General features: G+C 40.5%; 1 protein-coding gene across 11 annotated transcripts in view; it reads left to right on the forward strand.

The window, feature by feature from the left end:
• RGS7 (regulator of G protein signaling 7) overlaps window positions 1-21,568 on the forward strand; it is a 260,123-nt gene that overhangs the window by 233,597 nt on the left and 4,958 nt on the right. For 3 of the 11 annotated variants that reach the window (XM_064413715.1, XM_064413719.1, XM_064413723.1), the window contains one exon: window positions 377-9,541. The exons of 2 other annotated variants lie outside the window; for them this stretch is intronic. Coding sequence is in view for 3 of the 9 variants with exons in the window: in XM_064413723.1 (XP_064269793.1) it covers window positions 377-403 (27 nt within the window). In the remaining 6 variants the exon portion in view is untranslated. Of the gene's footprint in view, window positions 1-376; window positions 9,542-21,568 lie in introns of those variants that run through there. 6 more of the 11 variants (XM_064413714.1, XM_064413718.1, XM_064413716.1 and 3 more) reach the window with 4 other exon arrangements.

Here is a 21,568-nt window from a genome sequence, read left to right on the forward strand (position 1 = left end):
TACTCGAGTTTGTCTGCATTGTCTGTTGAATTGTGCAGGTGACGCTGCTCTGTGTGTGTGTGTGTGTGTGCATCAGTGGCTTTTTCTGTGACCTGGTTAGTGGAGCTGTGTGTGTTGAAATGAACAATATGAGAGCTTTCAGCAAAGATCATGGTTTTTGTTTTTTCGGTTCCTAGGGAAGAGGAAGCAGTTGTCAGAAACTGTCTCCCCTGTAATGAGGCTCAAGAGTATCACCTCAAGTATTTAAAAAAAGTACATATGTACTTTCCAGTAATCAAAACAAAAAAAGAAAAAAATGCAGTGAAAGTCTTGTGAGGCTGTGGGAATATCTCACTTTTAAAAACAAAACAGTAATTCTTTAACTACTTTCTTATAGGTAAAGGCTTCCTGTAATATGCTTTGAATCCACTGTAATCAGGAAGAAATTTGGATTCAATGGGACAATGTCAGTAAAGGACACTAAAAGTAAATAAACAGCCACAAAGGAAACTATCCCAATGTTTGAAACAAAAACCCCTATGTTTTGCATGGTGGTGTTGCCATAGCATGTTGCAGTGTGATTTGTGTGTTGTCTAAACAGGTTGGATCTATAAAACAACATTGTACATGGTAGCACTATACATGATAATTCCATTATAATTCAGTTGGAAGTTCCATATTAATAAAAAGTCTGTAGTAGAGAGTGCATAGAGTGGGTAACACATACGGACCTCTGCGAGCCAGACTTTTTCCCAGTCACAGTGCCTGGCAAGCTGCAATGCTACACTTATTCATGGCATTTTGAGCAGCCCAGGGGTCAGGAATTGGCTATGGTAAACATTGTGCAAACAGGTGGCCATGAGGGGGGAAATAGCAAGCTGCAGGTAGAGGGGTCGGGAATACAGCGCAGAAAGGGAAAAAGGGAAGACAAGACTGGGAGATGCTGAAATCCCTCCCAGAGCAGCCTTACAGATAAACCAGCAGTTCTGGGCACAAACATGGGAGCATTGTGCCCTGCAGCCATGCCCGATTTTCATCCTGCTAATCTCAGGGCAGAAGTACCAGAATCACAGCATGCCAGAGATGCAAGGCAGACCCCATAAATCAGCTGCAAACTAGAAATGGAAAAGAGGATTTCTGGACATTAGTAGTTTGGTAGAAGAGGGGGATTTTTTTTTTTTCTTTTTCACAGAGAAAACTCTGAAATAAAATCTGTGGTTTTGCTTTTTTCCCAATTACTACCTGTTAACCTGGGTGGAGTCTGTCAAGTCAGGTGAGGTATGAAAGAAAAACATGTCACTGCTAGATCTATAATCTCTATTAGACTGACAGTTCTGAGGCTTGCAAATTAATCCAGAATATCAGGATGCTCAAATGCAAACCTTTTTTCCAAGATGACTGAATTCATGTCAACCACTTCCTCAGGACCTCTTTCCACCATACATCCTTGTTCTTCCACTCTTTTTCTTGGTTGTGATGAGTTTATAATACGTAATTATCTATCTTGGTAGAGTGGTTCCAACCAACAAGGATGAGGGAAACATTTCTCAGAATATTCTACAGTGTACTGATTAACTTGATCAACTGTGAAGTGAGGGACTGTGGAATAGATCTGTTCTACTGATTAATACAGAAGATAGGTGTGAAAAGGGTCTTCTACAACCTGGATAAATGCTATCATATCTGATTTAGTGAGGTGAAAATTACAGTTTCTCTTCTCTGATGGTTTGCAATATTTAGACCAATTTTCACCGGATTTTTCCTCAGTTATATCAAATATATTTGTATTACATCAATATGTTTATATTAAACTAAATTAGACCTCAGTTTCTTCCATTTGAAGTGTTTAATAAAAACACAGTAACCTTGGCTGTGTCTAGGGACTCAGTCTGAACAGATGGACTTGTAATTCATTATCTGATTTGTTGACTCTAGGAGGCTCCTGATCAATGTTAAACGAAATTGGGTTATACTTGCTACAGAAAGCATTTGTTAAAGTAGAAACTTTAGAAACTTTGTTGAGGGCAATTACTCTGTACTATTTCATGAATTACATGGAAATAACCTATTATAATGAGTCATTATTTTAGTCTGATGGAGAAAAAATAGAATTGGAGCTATACACTAGGCTCAGCTCTGCATTGCTTTGACATTGAAGGGTTTTCTTTCCAGAAGATTTTCAGTAAGCTGGTGCTGTTCATGAAAGGTCTAAATGCTCAGTTTAAAAACTGACTAATTAGCTGCTCTAGATTTTATAGTACAAAATTACTAATGCCTTCAGCAGTCTGCAGCAGAAAATATGGTTAGCCTTAGAAGCAGGTCTTCATTCACATAAAATATACAGAAGTAGTAGCAAGCTGGCACTTGCTTTATGAAATATTTATTACTGAAGACTTTATAGTTTGAGTAGTAAGTCCAGCTATCCTTGGTCCGCCTCACCCTCCTGGATACTGTGTGAAAATACAGAGCACAGACACTGCAGCAGTACAGGAATGAAGCCATCAGATAAGTGAATTGTCGTGGAGTAACACAAGCAACCACGTGTGTCACAGCTTTGAGTCAGAGGCAGTGACACAGAGAGCAGTGACACTGCTCTGGGCTCCCCCCTGCCTAGCTCAGCCCCTCAGCTTCCTCTTTGAGACTAATAAAACTCCAGTCACCTGCAGCTCCCCAAGGGACTAGGGAAGTTAAAGATCTAAGTGATGGAGCAGGAGGATCTCATTGCATGCTAAAGCAGTAGAGAGACTGAAATCAGCAGTTTCTGTGACATTTAAAAATTCAAATTCTTTTGAAGAATTCACATAGGGAAAAACTATTTAAAAAATTAACAATTAAAAATTAAAAAGCTCAGCAAATTTACCTTAAGTGCTAATTTCTAAATTAGAGGGGGGGAAAGTAGGTGAATATACGCTGGTAATGTTGATTGGGGCAACAGGTTCTTTAAAGAACTATTTTGTCTATAATTTCTCATGTGCATGCAGGACTTGTGACAGTGGCAGACTGAGTAGGATTAGAGCCCCAGCCTGGTGCTTAGCTGTGATTACTGGTCTGGAAACTTCGAGAAAAAGGGACCTGCTTTACAGGGGGAATGAGTTAATTTAATTTCCACCCCATGCAAATTTTATTGTCCCACCAGGAACTAAGTTAGTGAGGCAAGAAGGGTTAGCCTCCCCCATTAGAGCTGTGGGGGGAGCCCCTCCATCCTCATGCCTTCGTGCCATGACTCCAGACACCACCATCAGTGTTAGCATTTCATCTGTCACTGCACAGTTATACAGAACACAAAAAAAAAAGAGAGGTGCTTGTACGTTTGTGAGGTCTTAGGGAAGTACAGCCAGTACACAACAGAACAAGTTCAGTTCATATATTAAATTAGAAAGCTATCAAACTATAATTATCTCCACTCACAACCTCATAACAAGACCCCCCCAAATTATTAACAATTTAATAATTCTGAGTTTGAAACCATTATATCTTATATTACCTATATACTTTCCAGCTGTCTTTTCCCACTTACCTGGAAGAACTTGCTGACCAGAGTCCTTTGATTTTTTTCCCCCTCCAAACCAGTAACAATAGACCATTTCATGCATGAGATTTGAAATGCAAAGGCCATTGAGCAGAGCACATTTTCACCGAGTTTGAATCCAATGTCACTTAACATGACATTGTGAATTACTGCCTAGAGATGGAAATTAAAACTCATAAAAGTAGCTTCCTCAGTTCTTATCAGGGGGTCATAGACTCTAGATGTTTAAACAAGTGTAATCTCTTTTCATGTTAAAATCTATACCTGTTATGGAGGAACAAAGCACATAAATAATCAATTTCATCTGTTAATCAAGAAATTTTACTGTATGAATAGGTAAATCTTGTGTGCCCTACTGTGCCACACCAAATGTCCATCTGGTCCTGAAATCCTGCCAAGGGCTAGATTTTTCTCAAGTATAGCATTATCCAAGAAATTCAATGCAGTTTCAGCTCTGGAATCTCATTTTGAATTTACTTACAGATTATTCCCAAAATTTAAACAAAGAACCAGTTAGTCAGAAGAAATATAAATCACAAAGCTACTTATTTGACAAATACAAAACAAGAAAGAAAATAATAATTAATTGTAGAAATTAAGGCCTTCTCCATTTCAGGAAGAGATATCTTGTTCATGTTTGAATAAAAAGAACAAATAAATAATTGAAATTTCTATTTTGGCCTACTAATTAGTAAAAACCCCTAGTTTAATTAGTTTTTTTAAGAACTATGCCCACAGAGAAGAATGATAAAGGACATGTCAATGAGGAATGGCCTCCTTGTGCTGTTCTGCAGTGACTGGAGCTAAGCTGCTGTGCTCTGTGCTGGAAGAGAGGAGCTTGGGAGTAACACTTACACAACCAGGTTCATTCAAGTGAGGAGCCAGCATAGACTGGTCAGGTACTGGGCCAGTGTCTGCCATTCTCCAGATGAAAAAATTTACCTGATTCTTAGGCTTTTTGCAGGAATGAGAACTGCAGAGAGGTATGGAAACTTGAGGAGTCAGGCCCAGGACAAACATACTAAAAATATTTTTCTTGTGCATCAGTCCCTTGGAAACCTACATTTCATATGGTTATTAAAATTCAAACTACCCCATCTAGCAAGAGGTTTTAGGTTAATCACAAATGAGAGCAGCTCATCAGTAAATGCAAAGTGCAAAAGGAGAAAGAACTGGATGTCCCTGGATTTGGAGTGAGCCAAAACAGGAAAGCAGTTGTTCAGCTGCTGCCTCCTGCTTCAGATCATTGCAGGAAACACTAGGGCCCTAATGAGAAAGGAACAAAAGGCTGCAAATCTGAGCCAGAGGCAGAAGGATTTCCCTGCACATGTAACCACTTAGCACTGCAGCTGTGCTGACAACTTGTTCCCCAAATTCTGTAAATACTAGCCTTGTCCCCTTCCTCACACCTGAAAGAGAAATACACCTGCACAGATGGCTGACAGCAGCATCCTGTGCTGCTGTGGGAGCTGAAGCAGAATACTGAACCCCAGAGCAGTTCTGAATCAATTCCCTTGCTGGTAGAGCAAAGGCTGCCTCACCATGGAAAGGGATTTACTGCTTCTTCTCCCATGTCTCTCCAGATGAATTCCTGTCAGGGGCTGTTTACCCCCCAGCTCTGTGTGTAGGGCACTGCAATGTCACTTGGAAGCTTTCCCTGCTGATGTGGCTGAGCTGACAGTGTGCTGCAGGTGTTTCACACGTGAGCAGATGGGGAACACTGAGACCAAGGAGGGCTGCTTCTCACTGCACATCTCATTTTGCTCACAGTGGGACTCTACCTCTCCTTCCCCATCAGATGCATGGAGTTCTCTTTTCTAGTGCTACCAGTATAGGTCCTGGGGACTAGCACCTGCACTGGCAATAAAGAAACATGAAATGGGAACAGTTGAGGTTGCTTAGCAGAAAGGAAGATAATTAATCTTCTAAAAGGAAAATACGTGATGTTTCTCTACCATACATTTCAACTCCAATGCCTGTAGACATTTCATGTTGATTTCTTTTAAGACACATATGTATGGAGGTTGTTGCTGACTTTTTTCCTGGATCATTTGAGGTGTTAGTGTCATGCTGCATAAATGGGTCAGTCAGCACAACTGTATTTAGCAGCATCTGTACATAGCTTTACAATTTTCCCCCTAAGTTTGTTAGAAGTAAAGCTGAAATCTCTGTGTCAAGCAATTAGTATGTTCAAACAGGGACTGAATGCTGAGGCCAATTGATTTTGTACTTTTAGATGTACTTGTTCACTCCAGCTGCTGTGCTGCCTTCTTGTACTCTGATTCCCTTGTCAGGGTATGTGTGCAGGGTTCCATTTTGGTATCTGCATTATTAGTAAAATGCTTAAATTTTTTCAATCGTTATGTCCAAAGTGCACTAATACAGGCAAAAAAATCCTAATAATCTTTAGAATTTAGCCATATGCTTCTAAATGTTGATGGCAAGAATATATTGAAAATATTAAGAATATCTTTTTCATTATTCAGATAAACATTTGCTGCTTCTGATTCACACACACCCCCCCCCTCCCGCCCCAATTTTCTTTAATCTCATTAGCACAGGAAACGTCTTTATATGCTACAACTCTGAAAAGTGCCATGTTCCCAAATCAAAATCTGGTTTATGGAAATGCTGTTGACATTGTATCTGAAATAGCTAGGCTCAGCTCTTAAATTATTACCCACAATGGCTGATCCTTACATCAGTCTGTAAATTAAGTAAATATGGAAATCTCCTAGAAGCAGTAATTATGAAATTCTACCACAGAGAGCTAAAGTAAAAGTATACTTGAACAGAGTTTGAAAGGAATATTTTGTAAAGTGGAAAATAACAAGTCCCTGCAGATCTAATAAGAAGATGTGATAATTCTGTACCTGGGGCTGTGTATTAAAAGGTTATTTTCCTAATCACAGAACTTAATATGATTCAGAATAAGTATTTAAGAAGATCTCCTAAGGAGGGCGTATCTTCTAAGCTGTCATTTTCCCAACTTTGTGACAAATTAGAACTACTAGAGTGTGGAAAATGACCATTTGTTGTTGTTATTGTTGTTCAGATGGAGGTTTCTCTGAGGCAGGGGAAGGTTTCTCTGAAGGAGGGGACCATCCAGAGAGTTCCTGATCATTGTAGGGCTTTGGAGAAAAAATATCCAAAGATCAGCAATATCCAGGGAGCAAGTTATGTGGAACACAATAAAAATTGTCATGACATCTCACTGTGTCTCTAGGGGAAAATTCAAACAATATGTAGAAAATGATCACACAAATCAGATCAACTAACTACTTTTTGGCCTGATTTTATGTCAGGACTTCCTACTTGATGTGATAACATAATTCATTCCTGAGATGCTAGAATTAGTTTATGGTCCATCTAGAAATTCAGAAATTTTGAAACTCATAAATAGTTGTTGCAAATAATAATAAAAAATTATTTAACAGATTTTATACCACAACAAGCATTTATGCAGCTTTCCAGTGTAGTTTTGAGCAAATTGTAACTAATCAAGAACTCCAAGTTTTAATATTTTAATTAAGCAGGTTGTGCAGTTCAGTACTAAAGGGAGCTCATACATGTTTACAGAAAGTAGCCAGACTTGTACATCTGTAAAATTAAGTGCAAATAACCTAATGAAAGGCAAAGATAAGCATATGCTCAATATTTTCGGAGATTATGTCTAGCACCAAAAGTCCTGAATTTTCTAACAAAATTGTCAAACAAAACATCAATCTCAGAAATGCTTTTAATATTTTAAATTGTGTTCCAAGGCCACACTGCTGTTGAGGCTCTTTTGACTATTTAAAAAGAAAAGATGTCTTACTATAACAGCTTACCTGCTGCATTAGAAGAAAATATAATTTAAAGGTTAGAAAGTATCAAGAAGCTGTGAATTTATTATACATAGAAAGTGGCAGATACAGGGAAGACAGAGCACCAGGATGGAGACTTTCCATCTTTCAGAGAAGTAGGTAATAATACTGTCAGGTGATATGGGGAACCTGATGGATGACCAGTCTAACCCAACAGTGCAAATCATGAGTTCCCTTTCAAATTATGTTGTAGGGGAAATATTCATCCTAATTTGTTCAACTTGTATTCCACAGTACAAAGAATAAAATAGTTATTCTTCCTTTTATGAGAACCCACTCTGATATATTGCATTTGAGCGAATGCTCAAGACCAACTTACAGATCCCTGTGAGCTTAAATGTAATTGATAATGACAATAGACATTAAATTGTGTAATTTCACTGAGTTATAATACTGCAGATGGCTTAACAATTTATTGTTATGGCAGAATAAGTTCATTTACTGCAGAAAATTAAGCATCTTTCCATAGTTACAGTATTTTTTTACTGTATTCTCCTTGAAACCAGTTTGATATTTCTGAATTGGGCACTTAAAATGAACAATATAATAAATGTAAGTATTAAATATCTAACTGGTGAGTTAGAGCCATTTTCTATTTAATGTTTTATGGTATATTTGTGTTACATTGTCAGGGTATGCCTGTGATGTCAGCTTGCTGTGCCAGCTCTGCCTCTGTTGGATCAGAGCCACAGGAGGATGGCACTTGGAGAGCTTACTCCTTTTATGTGGCCGTAGGAGAGCTAATTCCCATTCTGTGGTTTCTGTCTGGCTCAGATAAGGCTCAAATCTGCCTGAAATATACCAGAGTGACATATCTTACACCATCTTCTTCACGCTGTAGACCTAGTTCTTGTGGGACAGTCATTATACCTTATTAAAAGAACTTGTTAAACAATTGAAACCACATCCTTGCAACAGGAGGAACGATGAGGAAAACAACAATATGGAAATTAAACACCTTCAAAGCAGTGTTATGCAGTCACATGTAATATACCTGACCAATGTTCCTTATAAATAGTAAATATGGTCTCAATAAACCTATAACTGTGTTCATGGAAAAGCTGCTTTCATACCTATATGCAATCTGCCTCTTACTTTCTTACCTTAACTCAAAAATAGCTTTTTTGTCCTCCATGACAGAGCTACTGCAGTTTGCACATTCATCTTTGCAGCACAATGCACTCCTGCTTGTGGTAGCCTTCAAGTTCTGGGTGTGACTGACAGCAAAAGCTTCAGCATCAGGTTCTCATCAGCCAAAACAAATCTTGTTCAAAAATGGCCTTTGAATTTGCTGGCTTGTTCTGTGAAACAATCTGGCTGGCTGGCAGTGCAGGTGTTTAAGTGTAAGGACTTCCTGTGGTTTAAGATTTGACAGACTCCAGTTGGTGCCCCTAGTTATTTGAGAGTGATGTGGCAACACTGAGTGGTTGCTGATGAACAGGTTTGCAGTGATCATGCCTCTGTTTTCTGTTTTTGTTTTTTGTTTTTATCTTTTCCTCAGGGGAAATCGCTCACATCAAAGAGGTTAACCAGTCTAGTGCAGTCCTACTAAAAGGATCACCTTGTAGCATGGAAGCAGACTCAAATCATTACACATACTTTGTAGCTCACTGATTGCCTGACTCAGAGGACAGTAGAACAAGATGTTGCATGAGCAAGGACCTGACTTGTTTTCTTTTGTGTATACTAAGGCATTACAGACTCCGAGGGACTCTCTAGCCTTTCGATGCCTCCATTTCGAAAACTGTCTGCTCACTTCCTCCTTCATATCAAGCTGGATCTGTGTCTTTTTATTTTCTGCAAGCTCAAGTACAGTGAAAAAAAAGCTTCTGCTAGGCACAGTTTATTAAAAAAATACTTCAATCAAAAACTGGAAGAAATGTAAAAAATTGCATATATTAATAAATATACATATGGCATCACATTTATTGCACAATAAATTAGCACAGAAGGTTTCATTTCACTGATGTATTCACATTGAGAAAGAAAGCCTGTGTCTTTGTCTGTTGTCTGTATATTCTCTGTTAATGTTTCTTGCATTTATTTTTATACCATATTTAAAAAAAGAACACCTTTTACTCCAGATGTATTAAAGTTGATCCTTTCTCTGTAAATTTGTGTATGTTTATATTGTTGTTTTATCTTTCATTAAAAGATGCAGAATCTCTTTCCTTTGGGAAGTTTGAGATTTTAATATTGAATCTGAAGATTAGTCAAGAACAAAATGATCCCCAAAAGTTACACACCTTGTGCTTTCTAAAAAGTGACATGAAATGGCATTTTCTTTCTCTCAGTGACACCTAATCAAACACACTTTATTGATAATCATTTACTTTTTCTTTTCTTTTTATCAAGCTAGCAGCAGAGAGACCTTTTCCACTTGCTCATCATCGCATAAGCAAACCTTTCTTTAAGCCAGGCCCTGCTGTTGTGTAACAGTGCAGCCTGCACGGCGATTCAGTCGCTCCCCCAGAGCGGATGGACTGGACTGCACTTGCTTAGGAATGGACATGAACAAAGCTGCCTGAGAACATAAGGGTACACTTGCTAAATAGGAAGGACAGTGCTTCTTTCTCCTTGCTGTCACTTGCGATGCAGGGCAACATTTTAAGCTGAAAAGGTTTGGGAGTGCTAAGCGTGTGGTCTGTGCAGAAAACTTCTGGTAGTAATGCAGGACCAAGCTGTCATTTTAATTCCAGAGCTCTGTTTGAGGATGCTGCTGTGTGTCCACTGCTGAGCTTACTCACACACAGACCTGCTGACAGATTTATTGAGTGGGTGTTGATGTTGCCCGTGAGACAGTAGATATGGAGCTCCTGAAGCTAATCTGAACTGGAACCAGAAATCTGCTTGGCCTAAGAAACAACACTGTTGACTGATAGAGGTGATATAAGGACAGTAAGAAAGAATCTCAGAGTAGAAAAAAAAGGATGGGAACTAAGTCAAATGACAAAATTATGATACCTCCAGGGTATGGTAGGGTGCACATGACAAACAAACCTTTTTAGCAATGCGCGGAATAGACTCAGGACAGCCAACTTTACTACCATCTGTCATGCTGACTTTGGTTTGATATTGACAATCTTCTTTCAAAGGGACTATGAATCCTAAATATGCACACGCAAAGTGGGATGGTCATAGATACAAGGAGACAATCAACTTGAGTGCCTTAATACCAGACATCTCACTGAGCATTGGAAAACCACCTGCAGTGGTGCCATTAGGGACAGGACTGTTGCACACAGCAGCTCTGGGAAGAAGGGAGCTGGGCTGCCTTCTGCAGGGAGCACTCCTCCACTGGCTCTGTCAGTAGCCTGGTGAGGCCATAACCAGGAATGCAGCATCTTTAAAGAGGTAGTCTGAGTGAACCCAGTACAAAATGTATTACAAATCCACGAATGGCTGTTCCCCATATTCTGCTCAGTTGAGGTATTTGAGGTTTGGGATTTCTGTTTGTTCATTGTTTTCATATGCCACTGTGTTTCTGGTTTCTAGCTAGGATGACAACCACTGCTTTAAAGTGTCTCTGTTTTTGTTAGCACTACTAAGCTTTTATGGAAATATCCCATCAGAGCTGGGTCCTATCAAATCTTAGCAAGAGCTCCATGTAGGTCAAATCAAAATATTCACAACCTAGTGAGGTCAGATGATTTTTAGTAAGTAGTCTCACTGAATCACAGATCTTAAACTGAGATTTAATTTTACCACAGAAATGAGCTCTGAGACATAAGCTTGGGGCCAGGCAATCCACAGAAATCTGAGCTCTGCTTCACTTCTCACTGCCAAATAGACATATTTATTTCCAAACTCCTGCTGCCACCAATTGCATGAACTGGTATATTGCCTCCTTTGCCTTAGTGGTTAACTAATTATAAACCACTGTCTGCTTCAAAGAATCACTGCCTTCAAATACCTAATGTTTCAAATTCAAGCATTAGGCATTTCATGCAGCTTCACCCTAAGAAATATTTTTTTTTTTCCCAAATCACTTTGCAGCACCAACTGGTCTGTAAAAAGTCTTGGAGCATTGGTATTCCTGAACCCATTCTGTACTTATTCTAGTTCTTTCCTGTCATGGTTTACTCCATCTGGCAACTAGGTACCATGCAGCCACTTGCTCACTCTCCTCTACCTCCAGTGGGAATGGGAGGAAAAGAGGAAAAAGTAAAGCTCATGGTTAAGATAAGAAACATGTATAATTGAAATAATTTATATTAATAATAACACTAATCTTACTGAAAATGAGAGCAAGAGAGAAAGGAGAAAATCCTCCACTCAAGACAGACAAACTATACACGATACAATTGCTCACCACCCACTGACCAGTGCTCAGCCCCCCAAACAGCGATCAGCTCCTCTTGACCAACTCCCCCAGTTTCTGTACTGAGCATGGTGTTCCATGGTATGGAATATCCCTTTGGCCAGGTCAGGTCAGCCATCCTCAGGATGCTCCCTCTCAGCTTCTTTTGCACCTGCCCCCTGGCAGAACACGGGGAACTGGAAAGTCCTTCCCTTAGGGCAAGACCTGCTCCACAACACTGAGAGCATCAGTGTCTTACCAACAGTGTGCTCATGCTAAATGCAAACCACAGCACTGCACAGCTACTAGGAAGAAAGTGAAGTCTATTGCAGCCAAATCCAGGACATTTCCTTCCAAGAAATATGAAGTCTGTATTGAATGGCTGTCTTTCCCTGTATTTGCACAGGATTTAACATGATGTCTCTAAAGTAAAACCAGGCATTACTAATAAGGATTTCAAAGTAGTCAGGGAGCTGTGTTAAGGTTTCATTTGAGCTTGCTCCAAGTGATACAACTCCACTGTTACATACGAATGAACTTGACCCAAACAAATTCAATCCTACTATTGGACGATTTTTTAAAAGTTTGTCTATAATCTTCTGGTACTTCACCTCATCACTGTCATCAGACAGTGAATGATACAATACTGGGACTGGAAAATCCAAGCAGGCACAAACTTCCTTTTGCTTCCCCACAGAGAAAAGCTAAATTTGTGTTTCCAAATTCGTACAAAAATCCACTTCAAGAATTAAGATTATCTCAGATAAAGGCATGCATGTACAATAACTGAACAGTTGCAGTATGACTTTGGTTACACAACAATTTACCAATTAAGAATGTCAGTGAAGCCACAAATCTGTTGAGGAAAAATGGACCAAGTGAGAAAATCACTCTGAAGGGGCCACATTTCTTGTCTTCTAGAGAAAAGCCATCAGTCAGTGCCACCTGGTTCTGCCCAAGAAGCTTAAAACCCCCATGTGAGATATTAATTGTAATATTCCTTTAAACAACTGGTTGGAGCTTGAAACTTTCATTTGAGAATTGAGATTCTTCAGCCTCTTTCCCCAAACATCCTTGCACATAAAACAGCTCTAAAGCCTACAGATGAAGTGTTTGATGGTGCTGCTACACACTTCAGATGGTTTTGTGCTCCCAGATCAGCCTGTGAAAGAAAATGGCTGGTGGGAGAGGCAGAAGATACCCTGGGACCTACCTGACAAGAGCAAAATATTCACCCATTCTTCTGTAAGAAACAAGTAAAACCAGTCCTTCAACCTTAGAAAACCAAAGAGGAGGAAAAAGGGCCTTACAATAGTGATGAGTTAAATTACAAAATACTGAGCCGAAATAGTAGTGGAGACCTGCCAAAAACTAATGAGCTGAAGGTGAACACAGTACTAAGAAATGGGAATTAATTGTGGTGATCAGAACAGAACCGACAAGGGAGGAGAGCTGAATAATTAGAAGCAAGAGAGGCAGAATGCAGCTGGTGGATTGCCAGCCTGCTGGCCACAGCCATGCTGAGGAGCTGGAATTAAAACCTGAAAAATCAGGCAAGAGCAACTGTCACTGGCACCTTAAAACCCAACAACATTTTTCCATCTAGAAAGCGATACTGAATAATAATAAAATATCTGGGGTGCCTTTTTCAAATTTCACGAGACATAAATGCCAGATAGTCTCCTAAGAAATAAAAAATAGGAGGGCAACAACCAGTTCCAGAAAACAAGACCTGTAGAAATTAATTTAGGATGTTTTTTATTTTAAACAAACAAATAAATAAATAAATAAAGCCAAAGCAGATCATCAAAGTGAGGAAAGGCTGTTTATGATATGTAACTGGAACTAGGAGCTGGAAAAGCCAGAGATTTATTTGTGGCTCTTCCAATTATTTATTTTTATTCACAGTTAAGAACAGCTCTTGGAATTTAGGTTTTAAAACTGAAATGTTTTTTATGTCTTTTCTAGCTAAAGATATAATATATATTATAATATATAATAACAGGACCATAAAACACAGGCGTCTTGCTAAAAGAACTTTAACAGCTACAGAGATTTAAAGAAAATAAGGTTTTAATCCAAACATGTTCAAGGGAAATTATCAGCAAATTATTTGAACATATTCTGTGTCCACAGTTCATTTAAGCAAGTTGCTAAGTGATTGTGACTCACACCAGTCTGCCTTTTGATCTGACTATGCTGAACAGGTTGCTTTATTATCCTGTCAATTGAAGATATGCTGAAGTCCCCATATTAAAGAGGTGAAGGGGAAGAGAGGATGAGTTCTCTGAGGTGGATTCCTCTCCTCATGCTGTTGCAGACTGTGGAGTCCTCAGGTGGCACTGAAAGTACAATTGAAAGAGTTTTGTTTGTATATACATCAACTTGAGTGCTGCAGAATCTCTCCAGGCAGTCATTATCTCTGAAACTACAAAGTTTTGTTTCCCTAATATCTAAAAAGAATCTTCCTTGCTTTGATTTATCCCTTTATTTTTGAGCAGGCTGCTGCACTCACTACAATAATATGTTCCTAACATAAATGGACATTGCGACATCACAGCCTCCTTTGGTTTTCTTACTGGTTTTCTCTGAAGTGTTGAGTGATTTTATGACTCTCCTCTGGGCCAGGGGTTCTTGTGAATTTCTTGCAGGACTCCCACCAGGGTTTTACAGGAGGAGGTCAGAGGATTGTTGTACTTCTGCCCATACACACAACCACAGGACTTGCCCATTTTGCAGTAGATGGCTTCTACTGAACTTTGCCAGTTTATGTGGCACAGTGATGCCCAGATCCTGTGCAGTCTAGTATAGATGGTTGCTCCCCTGTGTGGGTAGCTGACTCTTCTTGGGTCACTGAGGTGCCTTGAGTTGTCTCTTGAACAGTATTGTCTTTTTTCAGACCATCTTTCTCTTTTCCCAGGATCTTTTTTTTTATCATTATTATTTTTTATTCCACCTGTGCACTAGTAGCACTCCTTTTTTCTGGAGGTGTCTTTTGTGAGAGTGGGGAATCTGCTGGCCTGGTTCTTTAACACAAACACTTGAATGAGAATGAGTACAATCATCACTATTTGCTGTAAGGGATCTGTATGTGTAAATTGCAAAGAAAAAAATTGTCCAGATAATAAACTCTGAGAACCTGCTCAAATGCTAGATGATAGTCCTTATTTACAAGTGTGGACATGGACAGTAAATATCAAACAATATTAAGACACGATGGTAAATGTTACCTTGTTAGTGGCATTTGCACAATTTTTATTGTACTTTGCTCCCAAAATATATTCTGCTGCATTCACCTTCATTGGCTTTCTTTTTAATTTGACTAGATTTTGAAATATCTTGTTAGATTCATCACAGATGTCATCTTTCAAAGGGGGTACTATTTCCCACCCTTCCTCTTAACCTGGCAGCTGCTCCCTCAGTGTGGGTATCACATAAACGAGGCATTTCATTATCTGTTCTATCCACCTTTTTATTTCTTTACACCTTTCATTTTTAAAAGATGAGTGGCAATGACATATTTAATGTGACTTACTTTTCTACCTTTTTTTGCTGAGAGGAATGTATAACTCAAAATCTATGAACTTTTTTTAGTTCATCTCTTTTGATACACTGTTCTTTAGAAAACTTTTCTTTAGATTCTCTTTCTTCTCTCCCCCTCCCCATCAGTAACATCTTTTTTTAGGATTCTTCATATTTTATGGGGTTTTTTTCCTTTGTTCCTCTGATTCTTGCTCTCTATACTCACCTTCACTGTTTTATCCTTCTTGGAACTAAAACAAATTAGGAAAAAAAACCCCAAAACAAAACAGAAAGCATTAAAAAAGGCAGATGAGTGATAGGGCAGGGGCTGATGTGGATGCATAATGTGCCTTTGACTGTCCTGATCTCAGGGGATCATCCTTCCCCCAGCAGTCTGCCTCTTCCCTTCCCACCCAGGAGCTCTCCACTCCTCCTGCAGCCGCTGCTCCCCCAGGGTGAAGGGGAAGGGCCATGGGGCAATGTCCTGGGAGGAGGGTGCCTGTGCACGGCAGGGACATCCTTCCTTGCTGCTGGGGGAACCTCTGGGAGATACAAGGGAGGTGAGTTATTCCTTTGCTTAGGTGAATGGAGACAGACAAAAAGTGTGACTCCTCTGGTGCCTGGGACTGATGGAAGGAAGGGCGTGGGTACTCGGGCCTTTCACTCCCAGCATCACAATCTGGAATAAGTTAGGAGCTTGATCTTCTTCCATGGTAAGAAGGGTGAGAGTGTCCACAGAGTGATGCAGAATGTCTGTATCTGTTATCAAAGAAAGTGTCTGCACGAGGCAGGAATGAAGTTAAAGCCCAAGACTAAGAAATATTTCTAACTCCTGGTCCATACTGGTCTGGGTGGTAGCTCCACTGACACTAGTGAACAGGTCTGTGGAGGTTCATGTTGTGCCTAAATCGCAAATAAAATATTTTGGGGGAGGAGGCACAAATGCGGAATTTCATCAATGGATAGAGCAAACTGCTGGTACAGTTCAGAGATAGAAATATATGCTGAATTAATGAATGACAATTAGATATATGTGCTCAATTTATGAATGAATTTGTTTCTAGAGAGCTGTTTTTAGGGAACTGATAAGTTTTTAATTCCTAAGTAATTTTGGGTTTCCATTTCTCCTTCCTCCATCACTTCCGAAGTAGTTCAGCGACCTTTTTTGACTAGCAAGGTTTTGCCTTATCTCTCTTCCCTTTATTTTCTTCTCAGCTGTCTTCCTAATCCTTTTCTGACAGTGTGGGAGACCCCAACCATAAGGGAGTAGCTGAAGCTGCTCTCCCACCAGTGCATTTGTGTGCAGAGGGGAATTTTCACTTCCATCTTTATTTTTGTCTTGTAAGGAGAAAATTGAAATATTAGACTTTCACTTTCTTCCAAAGGGCTTCTTCCGAGTGCAATTCCCATTATCATCTACCTTTTCTGTATACTTGTGGTATTAAAAAAAAAAAAAAAGACAGGTCCCACCCCTGACCAACTGAAAAAACAAGCATGGAAGATATGATTTTTAGATACCTCCTCTGCTGCTGGTCAGAGCTAAATGGAACAACAGAAAAATACTTTCTCAAACCTCATTTGAGGTATGTATTAAAACTGTACTCTGGGATTCCCATTTGCAAGGAGTGCTGTGTTTTTCCTGCCCCAAAGCATACTTCCACTGAAATCAGAGATGTGAAACCTTTCAGACTGGCTTTAAAATACTCTTACCCTTTGTTCCTAAAATTGTGCTTGCTAGCTGGATGTCAGTGGTGGAATTACTTTGGTACAGTAGAGTGGGCTAGTAGGGTGGATTTGTTTTTTTTTTTTTTTGTTTTTTTTTTTTTTAAAGATGGTTTGGATTTCTCCTGCTTCTTCTCTCACCCCAGACCACAGGATGTGCTGGGAATGCACCTTTGTCTCTAGAAAGGTTTTGAAGACAACTTCTTTCCACAGAAAGCATGGACTAGGTGGAGTGGCTTTGATTATTTTGTGTCTTTTAATAAGAAAGGAAACAGCAAGGGTTTACAGGCCAGAAGATTTCAAGTAATACAAGAGAGAGAAGTTATAAAAATAAAAAAGCAGCTGCTTTTATTGTACATCTAAATAAAGATTTTTGATTATCTTACCCTCATAGCATAGCAAAGGGAAAAAAAAAAAAAAGAAGAAGAAAAAAAGCAAGAAAGAGGAGACAAAAAAACCCCAAACTTTTCCATGCCCAATGTGGTGAAGATGTCTGATGTTGCCTGGAGAAGCTTCATCCTTTTCAGATCCTGAGAGCTTCTGCACCAGGATGGAGGTCATTACTCCTCATTACTGAGGCCTTGCCATCTTGTGCATGCAGCAGCAGCTCTACCAGAGAAAATCTGCCTGTAGCAGTCAGCATCAGTCCTTCATGTAACACAGAAATGGCTTTTTTTAGCAACTCCCTTCCCTGCATAGTCCTATCTTCTGTTCTATAGGTACTGACATGGGAGGACCTGCGTGGCCAGTGCATCAGCACTGATCTGCTGCACTGCTGCTGCAGTTTCCTGCAAAGGAAAAATGTGTAATCTGAATGGAACTACTATGAATTGTGTAATGCTTGCTACAGAAAATATTCATTAGAGAAATTTACTGGATGGGACTATTTTGGTATTCATTATAACCTATTATTTGAGAAAACTAAATAGAGCATAAAATCAGAAACAAAAGAAGGAAGCTAAAGCATTTTTCTTTACTTTACCACAGTAAACTAGTTAGGTATTATCAAAAGCATGGCGATTTTTTTTCTTCCTTTTTCCTCCCGTAGTCCTGAGGTGATCATATACCTTTTTTTTCTACTTGACGTTTTTGGTTGGAGTCTTGCTGATGTGTGTGCTGACAACTGATCGATATCCACGGGAAACAAATAAACCCGATATTCCGCTCCTCCTCTAAACCCTCCGCTGCGGCGATGCTGGAAGCGGCTGCGCGGCAATTTGGAGCTTCCCTCCCAGCATCAGCGCCCGAGAGCTCTGGCGGGTGTTGCGGCTCGGGCGCTGGCTGTGCCGCCAGCGCAGTGACAGCAGTGACGCTCGGGGCAGCAGTGACACCTGCGGGAGCGCGCAGGAAGCGCGCCCGCGGCACCGGGATGCTGGCTCGGCCGGGAACAGCAGGACCCCCCTGCGGCCGCGCTCCACCAGCGCTCCCTGGCCCCTCCCCTGGCCGGGGACAAACGAAGCGCCTTCTGTCATATCCCAACAGAAAGACCGTGGAAGATTTTTGTCGGGTTACATCAGAGAAGACAGTCTGCTTTTAAGAGGATCCCTGGGAAACCGTGTTGCTACACTACATGGGTTCCTTCTAGGATGCTGGGGTTTTATCAAGATATATTTGGTTTGTCAGAAATTTACTTCAGTAGCCAGTGCCACTTGGTTTAAGAAGAAAAAATCAGAGTGCTGTGCAACCAAAATACAAAGTACCCCCAAAGGAAGAAATAATAGTGATAGCCATGGAGCAAAGCCAGTACATCAAGGTCTGATTCCACTCTGGGGACATGCAGAGGCTGAGGATGATGGAATAAGCAGTTCTACTTCTACTAGTATCATGTCCCCAACAAAGACTGCCCCCCTTCCAGCTGGCTGCCCACAGAGAAGGGGAGTTTGGAAGTAATGCATGGGAGTGCGCAGTTGTTCCTGTTTTCCTCCAGGGCAATGAAATTTTGGACCTATGATTTGTAAGCAAACAAGCTGTTCAGAAGGAAACCCATTGCCTTCTGATTTTAGGGAGAACCTCTTGACAGAGACCAAAATATAACTGGTTAACAGCTGTCAGACTGCAGCAGTATGGTCTGTATTGCTCTCCACACATCATTTGTTCTTCATTTGTTCATTTCTGTATGTTGTTATGAATGAGAAACCAAATCTAAAAGCTGTACTTGATTTTTCTGGGCTTCCACCTGCACAGCTTCATTGATGTTGGTCTTTTCTCCAGAGCCCCTACTGATGGGATTGCTGAGAAGCTCTGATTCTGTATTTCAACATTTTTTAATCTAATTTTTTTTATGTATCCCATTCCAGCTTTACCAAAGAACCTGTGCTCTGCCTGTAAGTACAACAGGCAAACCAGGAATAGGCATCCTGACAACCTCAGGCACTGAAACATTTTGGGGAGGTTTTTCTGTTGAGAACCATGTATGAGGAGGATCTACTGACCAGTTTTGAAAGCTGGAGGATGAGAGCAATACTTTCTCTCCATTACTAACAGACAACTAACCTTCATAATGTATTGTTTAATGAAAAATACTTTAGTTATTTGTATGTAATAATGTTTTATGCCTAGAGTCAATACTATGGGAAAAAATTGTCCTGGCTTTAGGGAATGAAGAGGAAGTTTGTCTTTGCTTGGATATATAGCACTATCCTTTGGGATGGTGTCATTTGATAATTCCTGCCACATGTTCTTATGAGTAGGATGTTTTTGTTTCCTTACTGTGTCTCCCCTCAAGTCCTGCTGGGTAATATTTCAGATGGTCACGGTCAGAAAAGGCATGTGACAACTTCCAGATGTTCAAATAATCAAAGCGATCTGCAGATCTAAGGGAGCACACCAACAAACAAATGGGGGATAACTTGAAGGGCTCCAGTCTAGGTGGGGGGTCACGTTCAGAGATGGTGTAGCAGGCTGAAAGATAGTCTTTTATTATCTGGAGAATTCACTGATGTCTAGATCATTTGCTAAAAATGAGTAGTCTGATGATGTGGCTGGGCAGGCAGTAAAACCTAAAACATGGGGTCTGGTTGTGGTTTTCCCACAGCTTGGAGCAGATCTGGCTTCCCTGGGGAGTGAGGAAGGCTCTCATAGTGCGCCATAACTCTGAGCTGATCTGGTCTCTGGGCTCCAGCTTGCGTGATGCATCTGAGACTAAGAAATGCTCTGCTGTCATCCACGCCACTACGGCATCTGGGGCTGCATCCTTGCTGAGCTGGTGGTGCCTGAGACAGTGCTGTGTTCAACTGGGAGAGGGGAGGGCGCATCTCACCTCAGAGAAACATGCGTACTTCTGTTTTGCTCCAATCTGGCTTGTATAGGCAGCTTTTAGATTTGCTTTGTGTACTAATAGCTAGTTCTAAGCTGAGTTTTAGGAGCCCTTAATCAAAGCCCTTCATCACCCCAGGTGACTTTTGTTAGTCCATCCTCCCAGCTTTACAGAAACAGACAAGACAATTAAAAATGTGTGGTGGGACACAGCATTCCTCTTTGGGAATGTAGAACCATTCATCATCAAGATTTAAAAAACTCATATTAATCACTGGCAGCCTGGTATTTGTAGGGGTGAATGCGCATGACTGTGGTGCAGTGTGTGTGGAGCGGCAGGGAACACCAGGATGGAGGATGCATGTTGCTTCTGTGACACAGACTGAACAGTCCTGTCTCTGGTCACAGGAGGGACAATGTTGACTCCCTATAAAATCCTGCAGCAAGTTTCCTGGTGCCTTTTTGTACGGTGGCATTTGATGTCACAGTGCCTGGACTGCTGGCACATCCTTTGAAACAGATGTTCTCTGCATCTGCTCGCTCTGTGAGCGACTGGCTCAGAGCTGCTGGAAGATTTCTTTCCAAATCCTTCCAGTGATGGAAAGGGGTGAGCAGTATTACTACTACTATTTCTAATAATAATAATTTGTTTGGAAATAATTGGAAACACTGGTGGCTCAAAACCTGGCTCAGCTGCTGATGAAGAAGGGAAGATCTGCTCATGTCAAGAGAGGTTTGAGGGTTTTGAACTACAGGCTGATGCTTTTGAAGCATAACTATTTGGGACATTGCTACCAACTGTTCTTTCCCCTAGGTAATAAGGCTTTATATGACATTTTGTGCAATCCTATATGGGTCTTTTGCTCCTTGGGAGGTAATGGTGTAGTCTGCTAAAGAATTCAGTTCCATTCTAGGAAAAGGAACAGCTTTGTGACAGTTTTTTCATCATCAATGGCTGCTTTTGTCAGCTGGCTTCTCCATATGGCATTCCAGAAGCACCTGGAGAATTTCTGACAAAATTAGTCTTTGGTTTTGTGCAAAGAATACTTTTCTATGTATATGGAAGGGGAAAAACCAGCACAATGCTCTCCTGGAGAATCAGACTGGAGTCTGTGTGCTTGGAGGGGCCTTAGCCTGAGGAGGGCATTGGTAGCAGTGGCAGGGGCTTGGAAGGGACACACCACAACATGGGCAAACACACAAAAGTGATGAGGATCCTGCAGTGCATGAGAACACTGGTACCTGAATGTGCTGCAGGAAAGTGGTGACCATGAAGAATTAGGTCTGGATCATATGACAGATATTTATTGTGACAGCTCATCTCTGTCGTGATCCATGTTTGTAAGACTGAGCTAACAAGGTCACTTTATGTATTAAACTCTGAAAATATTGGAA

Source organism: Passer domesticus, chromosome 3, assembly GCF_036417665.1.
Source record: "Passer domesticus isolate bPasDom1 chromosome 3, bPasDom1.hap1, whole genome shotgun sequence".
Classification (NCBI taxonomy): domain Eukaryota; kingdom Metazoa; phylum Chordata; class Aves; order Passeriformes; family Passeridae; genus Passer; species Passer domesticus.